Source organism: Coffea eugenioides, chromosome 10 (genome assembly GCF_003713205.1).
Source record: "Coffea eugenioides isolate CCC68of chromosome 10, Ceug_1.0, whole genome shotgun sequence".
Taxonomy (NCBI): Eukaryota; Viridiplantae; Streptophyta; class Magnoliopsida; order Gentianales; family Rubiaceae; genus Coffea; species Coffea eugenioides.
The window spans coordinates 37,869,875-37,878,595 of NC_040044.1; the positions used below are offsets into that span (position 1 = coordinate 37,869,875).

The window sequence follows — 8,721 nt, forward strand, 5'->3', positions numbered from 1 at the left end:
AGTTTCATTTTGTTTCCACAAATATGGAAACAGAATTCTCAAACTTTATAGTCGACTTAGAAATCAACCTTTTTTTTCTCTTTGTCTCTTCATGCCCAGTCTAACGCCTATTGACAATAAGTTCTCCACAAGGGGTAAAGATTCAGTATTATTTGAGGTTAAGCACTACATCAACCTAAGCTAAGAGTGAGAGTTACGTCTAGGGTCTATACGAATCACCTTTAGAATTCTCCGCATCCTACGTAATGATGGGAGCCATATGTAAAACTAGTAGAGCCCTTGTTAGGATGATATGAACTGGGTTGGAAAGCCTGCGTGAGCTTTAGAATGATATGGACTGTCCATGTGAGGATTGTTAAGGCCTTGAAGGGCAGAAGTCAATACCCAACATCTCAAGTGAAGGCAAAAGTCACGTCTAGAATCTGTATCAGTCATCTCCGGGTTCTCCACAACCAGGTGTGATTTGGATATGAATTGCGCTTTGTAACGCAAAGACTTGGAAGGAGATGAATATGACGCCCAAAAAAGTTATGATTGGCTAGGTTAAAGGCATTCGATTTGAACATACAGTTGCTGTGGGACACAGGACATTAAAAGAGGATCTTGCGCTGAAATTCCGAAGAAGACTCATGGAAAACCCCTGTCAGCCACGAACGAGTGTTCCACGAATTTCTTGAACTTGGACAAGATCAGGAAAGATCAGAAATTCCTATGAGCCCGAGAATTCCATGAATTTCATGTACTTGGAGATGATATGGAAAATAGAAGAAGAAGAAAAGTCAATTGAGAAAATGAAAAATACATGCCTTTGAAATTGACTTGTACGTGTACCAAAAACAAACAAAATTATTAATATTTCTAGCAGTGGATATTGGTGAGAATCTAGATTAAGCTTCTACAGGGATAAGCAGTGACTCAATAATATTACCCTAACTTCATGAAAGCTCATTAAGGGAGAAATACAGTTTTGGTCCCAATGTTTAGTATCTGCGGTATTTGGTCCCTAAAATTTTGGTAAAAACAAGTCTTGTCTCCGATATTTCTAACTTGAAGCAGATTCAAGATATTTCTCCAAGGACAGTTATGTGCAGTCATGTATTTGTTAAAATAAATTTAAAGACAAAAAAGAAAAATAGTAGGCGACTTTAAACAACAAATTAAAGGCTATAATAACCTGCACGTGAGTAACGAGTTAACCAAGCGAAAGCGGAAAAAAGAATTTAAAAATTCATGTGTTTGTTAAAATAAATTTAAAGACAAAAAGGAAAGAAGCAGGTGACTTAAATAACAGATTAAGGACTAATAACCTCCACATGAGGAAGGAGTTAATCAAGAGAAAGTGAAAAGAAAATAGAAATTTGTTAAAGTACAAAGTTAAAACCAGTCGGTCTCCTAATTAATTAATTAATGAAGAACTCGTTTTCACTTCCTATCCCGTTACTCTAAGGAAAGAATTCTAACATTCAACTTATAGTTTAAGAAATCTCTTTGTTTTTTTTTTAGGTTAAAATTACTATGTACCATCACACGCATTATTCTTACTATTTAGAGTTAGTTGCTATCTTTTTTTTTCTTAATACAATTTATCAACACAGGACTACAGGTGAGTAATTGGGAAAAATCCGTCTGAATTTGCATCAAATTGAAAACATAAGGACTAAGTTTGTTATTACCGAAACTCTACAGACTAAAATCGAGCTGAGTACCAAACACTAGGGAATAAACCTCATTTCTCCCTAAAAGCAAACAAACTCACTAGTTGTGAGACTTGAATCCAGCATTTTCAATTTCTGGGATCGAATCATTTATTGGTTTATAATAATTAGTTTCCAAAATACTTTGACATTATTTGCAACCTATTACGCGTCAGTTCATCTGTTCCTCTTGTCCTACTTTTGGTTGATCTTCAATCATCCACTTTGCTTGTGTATATCAGTAGCCAAAAAATTTATGGAAGAATGAACTTATTCCCATGGTAACACATTCATCAGAAAATCAGCTAAAACTGAAACAAACATTATCATAGTGTAGTTTTGGAATCTCTTACACCCCCTTAATTGCCAAATACCAAAAACTAGCCTTTTCTATATCAGTGGAAAAAGCATAATTCAAACCCCTGAACCTAGTACACAGAGCAGTAATGTTGGTAAAGCACTAGGGCTAAGTATTGCGAACAGACTTCTCCATCTGGCGCAGCTCTTTTGCAACATCAATCATATCTGGCCTATTCATTCCCTCATATTCTGTGCATCTCAAAGCAAGATCAAGAAAATCGAGCAACTGCTGCTCCATCTCATCCTTATTGTTCCCTTCATCTTCCAACATTCTCGGATCAGCAATTTCTTTGACTTGGTGAGTCACAAGGAAGTCTTTAACATAATCCCGGATATGAATTCGCTCTCTTGTTCCTTCGCGATACCTCATTGCATCTGTTTCTCCAGTAAAGAGCGCGAGCATTAGCACGCCAAAGCTGTAAACATCAGTCTTCTCAGTAACAAGACCTGAAATCTTGTATTGAGGGTCCAGATGTCCACCTTGGCTTCCACCATGATCTTTCACTTGAACCTCTCCAGGGGGAAGGAATACAGAGAATGTGAAGTCAAACAATTTAGCAACACCAGAAGGGTCTATCAACACGTTAGAAGGGGTTAAATCCCTAAAAATTATAGGCGTACGAAATGAGGTATGAAGATAAAGCAAGACACTGGCAATATCTTTTGCGATCTTAACTCTGCATTTCCATGATAGAGCTTTACCATAAATGCGCCGGCAGAGACATTCATCAAGAAATTTAGTTCCGGGAGCATATTCATACACCATAACTGGAAAGGCGGATTCTAAACAGCAGCCAATTAGATGTAACACATTCTTGAGGTGGCTCATTTGTGAAGTGACGACTATGTCACGAATTACTACATTGGTTGGGGCTAAGTGCCAGACAACACATGTTGCTATACCGGTAAAACATCTAATCAAAACAGGGCGTTCTTCTAAATTACCTGTGAACATCTTGCAAAAACAAATTCGACGGCCTTGTCCAGAAACATTTCTAAGTGCCCTCTTGAGTTCTTTGGTAGTGAAGCATCTCATAGGAACGTTGTATCGTCCACCAAAACAAGAAATTAGCTCCTCTAGAACTAATCCCCCGTTGGTACATAAGTTAGACTCTCTGGACTTACTTCGTCTGAGAAATAGTATGACTTTTCTGATTGGATTCATTAAGGATTGTGTATTGATAAAAGTTTGTAGAATATATCAGAGCTCAGAAAATGAAATGTATGTGATGAAGCTGAAGAAAAAAGCAGCAGGATGAAGTAATATTTAAGGGATATCTGGAAACGAGGGATATTATCAAGTCTTCAGGACAACATTCTCATCTTGACTTTGGTACAAAAGTATGAACGAAGAAATATCTGAGCAGTTTCTCAGTGCATTCTACTGAAATTCTAGTGAAAATATTCAATGTGCCCTTTTATATCTTTTCTCCAGACTTTTGAAGTTTGACCTTAATCTAGTAGTAAACACTCGTATTATACCCGTACAATACAGGTTCGCACGTATCATTCAAAAAAATCTTCCGTATTTCATACATTTCAAAAATATTCTGAAAAATATTCGTACTTTTCAATTAATCATATATAACATGTAATAAACTTTTAACCTATTATACTTCACGAATTATACTTCAATTTTTTCAAAAAATTTTAAAATTTGAGTAAGGATAATGACATACATTTTGAATTATATATAAAATAAGAGCAACATATATCATAATAAGTGTAGATTTATATATATTTAAATAATAAGGTGATAAAACTTTAATAAATTTAACTTCTCATACATAAAAATAAGTTTAAAATTGGTATCAATGTAGCATAGTCTTCAAAAATTATAGTAAATTTATCCATATTTTTAGTTCCGTAACTTTCAAATATGTTTGTACTATTCACGTACAAATTTAAATATGTAATTTTTTTGAACACATATTTTTACGCCGAACTTTTAATCGTACTATTGAAAAAAATTTCGTATAATATACCTACCTATAATATCTCATTTTATACCTGTCACGTGTTTTTACTAACTATGTATGACGTTAATTTTGATCGGGAGTGTTAGTAGTGCCCTCTGGTCCAAACCAAATCCGGGAAGAGCAAGTGTGAATAAATGCTAGATGCAAACATCATTCTACCACTGAATATATCCTTATACTATATAAAAATGAGTTTAGGGCAACGATTTCAACCGCAAGGATGGGGCTATTTTGGAAATATGAGAGTATTTGAAGTGCAATTGGAGTATTAAATATGAATCATTATAGTTGATTTGGTTTTTTTTATAATTACTTAAATGTCCTCTCAGACATTTAAAGTTATGGGTAAGTTTAACATGTGACAGTATTCGATGGCCAAAGATTTCAACCGCAAGGATGGGGCTATTTTGGGAATATGAGAATATTTGACGTGCAATTGGAGTATTAAATATGAATCATTATAGCTGATTTGGTTTTTTTTTTATAATTACTTAAATGTCCTCTCAGACATTTAAAGCTATGGATAAGTTTAACATGTGACAGTATTTGATATCCAATTAAATATTAGGTACAATTGAATTCAACTTGTGTTTTAGTGGAATTACATAAAAATCCTTTTAATCATTTAATTGTATTAACATCCAAGTCTCTTAATTTCTTAAAGCCTTTCTCAACAGTTATTTGCAAACTTATGATATATAGATGTTAAGAGACAATTAATGCTGATTAGTAGAGAAGTTTGGTTTCTTGACTGTTACCATAGTCACCCCATCTATTCAAATTCATTTCATTTACCTATAACTTTGTTCCACTACAATCATGTAGTCTATTGAATTCAGATGTTGCTATATTAGCTACTACTCTTTCCCAGTTTGCAACATCTTTCTCAATAGGTATGTTTTCTTTAGCTAATCTACTTTTTTGGTTGTAAGAAATTTGTAATCTTACAAGTTGTATGTGCAATACTTTTTTAAGTGTTTTAATTCAATTGCCCATGTTTGATAGGCTTGATAGGGAGGAGATCACATTTGTTAATTGTTATTTGTGGTTTAGAATAAGTTTGTCATCATAAATTTTTTCATTAATAGATTGCATCTACTTCTTTTGTTGTTTTAACTATTAGTTACGGTAATTTTCAAATCATTTGCTACTTTATTGATTGATAGAACGGTTATTTGGCGTATTTTGCACTGTTATTTTGCCCTAATTTTGGCTATTCACGGTGCTAAGAATTGGAATTTCACTCATATTCGATATCTGTGTGAATTGTAGGTGGTAGGCATGAAAAATGATCTCGCGGGGTAAATTTCCAGAAGACTTTTCGTCTCAGGGCGTGGCCACGCCTTAGAAGGTGGACGAAACCGAAAGCCGGACTGCGGCCCACGTGAACCGCGAGAAGCATGGGATAAAAACTCCAAAAGGCTAGCTTTTGAATTGGGCCAGACGTCTGAGAGTTCCTGCGGCGGCTATAAAGAAAGGAAAAAGCAAGATTCAAAGCATCACTACTTTTAGTCTTAGTTTTACCTATTTGCGAGATTTGTCAGACGCTTTTATTTTTCTTTTGTTTCTTCTGCGGCCGAATGGGTCAGACACAGAAGACTTTTCTTTCCCTTGTTTTTGGCGTCTGCGTCTGACTCTTTTGCTTTTCGCTTTCGAATTGATTCAACTTCCGTTGGTTTTGGCATTGAACTTGGGGAATCCAGTACGGACTCCCACGCAGAGTCAAGCGAGACTTTTCACTTTTTCTATCTGCGTTACTTCACCAATCTAGATTCTTTGATGTTTGCGGGGATGAAATCAATTAAATTGCGTGAGCTTGACATGATGAGGAGCGGCTAATTCCCCCCTCTACCCAAAGGTTAGCGCGAGGGCGCGGTCCATCACATCTGTGAGATCTAACCGAATCTTCATTATTTCTCCCAATTTATTGCTATTCGTGCGTTTCCTGAATTAATTGTTCATGGGTATTTTATTAATTGAATATCAACGGCCGGGTATTTGAATTAATTTAATAGCCTACTACCACGTTAATTAAATAGAATCCGTAATTGTTCATTTAGTTAACACCTCGTGGCAACCACCATAATTGGTTTTATGATGGGAAAACGCAAGATCTAGCTTAAATAAATCCTCTTAGCGTGTTTATTGGTTAGGGTTGGGTTCTTCTAATTTTAATGCAATTGGGTAATTAAATTCCTACGGTCGTACCTAGGGTTGTTATCTTGTTAGAGAAGCAGTCAATGGTCGTACCTTGACTGTCGAAAAAGTAAGGAAGAGCTGGTTGTCAGAGCTTATTGATGACTATAACCAACCTAGTGATAAATGGATGAAATATCTTTGCATCGATGAGCATTTATTTGGACCGTGCCTGAGCAGTTGATCCTTTGGGTAGAACTTTTATTAATTGCTATTTTTAGTGAATTGTGCTTTGTGAGTTAGTTTTGAATTTTGTTTGTTTTATTTTATTTTATTTTTGTTTGCCTCCCATTGAAAATCCCCCAATTTCGTTCTACTAATTTGGAAAGAAATAATTTCCTACCTGCTCCCTGTGGAATCGACCCTACTTGCCATTGTACGCAAAATTAGTATTTTTATAGACAAATCCGGTATATCGGATCAAGCAAACTCCTCAGGAACATGGTGAATCAAGTAACCCATTGCACACCTAGGGTCCCTGCTCCAGTACTTGGATTTGTTCTATAATTATTTAATTGAGGTGGTAATTAGGACTTTTTAGTAATTATTATTGCACAGGTTCGGCACCTGTCAATTTTTGGCGCCGTTGCCGGGGAGCTGGCATTTGGATTATTTGTTTCTTTTCAAATTCAGTTTTTATTTTATTTTTATTTTTTTTCTTCTTGGTACTTTTGCTAGTTTATGCCCCGTTCTTCTCGCACAGGTGAATTAGTATACGACCCTGAGGTTGAGAAGGCAGCGCGTAGGCAGAGGCAAGAGACCAAGAGGCAAAAAGAAGGGCACTTATTTGTTGCAAACGAGTCAGCGGAAGACGAAGTAAGCATGGCCAACAACCAAACATTGAGGGAGCTGGCTGCCCCGGATCTGACTCACCAGCCCTTATGCATCACATTCCCCGCTTAGGCTGAGAATACTGCTTTCGAACTGAAGTCGGGGTTGATTCAACTCTTACCTTCTTACCATGGTCTCTCTAGCGAAGAACCTCACAAGCACGTCAAGGAGTTCGAGGTGGTTTGCTCTAGTATGAAACCTCCTGGGGTCACTGAAGAGCAAATTAGACTGAGGGCCTTTCCGTTCTCTCTTAAGGATGCAACTAAAGATTGGCTGTACTACCTACCAGCAGGTAGTATTACCACATGGGCGCAGCTGAAAAAGAAATTCTTGGAAAAATTCTTCCCTGCATCCCGGGCTGCGAGTTTGAGGAAGGAGATCTGCGGCATTAAACAATATTCCGGTGAGTCCTTGTATGAATACTGGGAAAGGTTTAACAAGTTGTGCACTAGATGGTCGCAGCATCAAATTAGTGAACAACTGTTAATCCAATACTTCTATGAAGGGCTCCAATCAACCGATAGGAGTATCATTGACACTGCGAGTGGGGGAGCACTTGCAAACAAGACACCGAGGGAAGCGTGGGAGCTCATCGAAGCCATGGCAGAGAACTCCCAGCAATTTGGTTTACTTGAGAGCAACCCTCCCCGTAGAGTCAACGAGGTAGAGACTTCATCTATACAGCAGCAACTGTCAGAATTGACGTCTGTTGTTAGACAATTGGCCATGAGAGACACGCCGCGAGCGAAGGTGTGTGGAATCTGTACTAGCATGGACCACTGCACGGACACGTGCCCCATTTTGCAAGAGGACGGGGCGGAACAGGTAAACATGGCCGGAGGCGTGCCCGCGCCCCGCAGGCAGTACGACCCGTACTCCAATACGTACAATCCGGGTTGGAGGGACCATCTCAATCTCAGTTATGGGAACATGCAACAAAGTTCATTTCCGAATCGTCCACCAGGATTCCACCAGCCATGGCAACCAAAATCTCAACCCTCGTCCTCCAATTCAGGAAGCTCCCTGGAGGACCTAGTCAAAAGCCTGGCCACGACTACTACCCAGCTTCAACAGGAGATCAGATCCTTGGCCGCGAATACCGCGCAGCTCCAGCAGGACACCAAAGCTGACAAGAAGGACCAAGATGTTCGAATAAGCCAACTGGCAACTGCCATCAACCGCTTGGAGTCCCACGTTTATGGGAAACTACCATCGCAACCCGAGGTAAATCCCAGGAATGTAAGTGCCATGACGCTGAGGAGTGGCAAGGAACTGGAAGGGCCTAAAGTGGAAAGTTCAAAAAGCAAAAGTGAAGAGGAGATAGAGAAGGAAATTGAAGAGGAAGGGCGTATTCGCAAGGATTCTAAGGTAACCTTCACTTCTCCGCCCACTATTAAATCTAACTTACCTCCTTTTCCTTGCAGGTTGGAAAAGACAACGAGGGCAGAAAAGGAAAAAGAAATCCTGGATGTGTTCCACAAAGTTCAAGTAAACATCCCCCTATTGGACGCGATCAAGCAGGTACCCAAGTACGCAAAGTTCTTGAAAGACTTGTGCGTTAACAAAAGAAAGCTAAGGGGTGATGAAAGAGTGATGGTGGGAGAGAATGTATCAGCTGTACTTCAAAGGAAACTCCCACCCAAATGCGGAGATCCAGGTAT

General features: G+C 38.2%; 1 protein-coding gene across 1 annotated transcript; it reads right to left on the reverse strand.

Annotated features, from left to right (window-relative positions):
* Window positions 1–2,049: 2,049 nt before the first annotated feature.
* LOC113750165 (probable leucine-rich repeat receptor-like protein kinase At5g49770) lies at window positions 2,050–3,250 on the reverse strand. Its single transcript, XM_027294117.1, has 2 exons — window positions 3,000–3,250; window positions 2,050–2,567 (listed from the first exon to the last, which is right to left on the reverse strand). Exons 1-2 carry the CDS (start codon window positions 3,217–3,219, stop codon window positions 2,161–2,163), a joined length of 627 nt encoding a protein of 208 aa, XP_027149918.1. The 5' UTR covers window positions 3,220–3,250; the 3' UTR covers window positions 2,050–2,160.
* Between the last annotated feature and the right edge of the window lie 5,471 nt (window positions 3,251–8,721).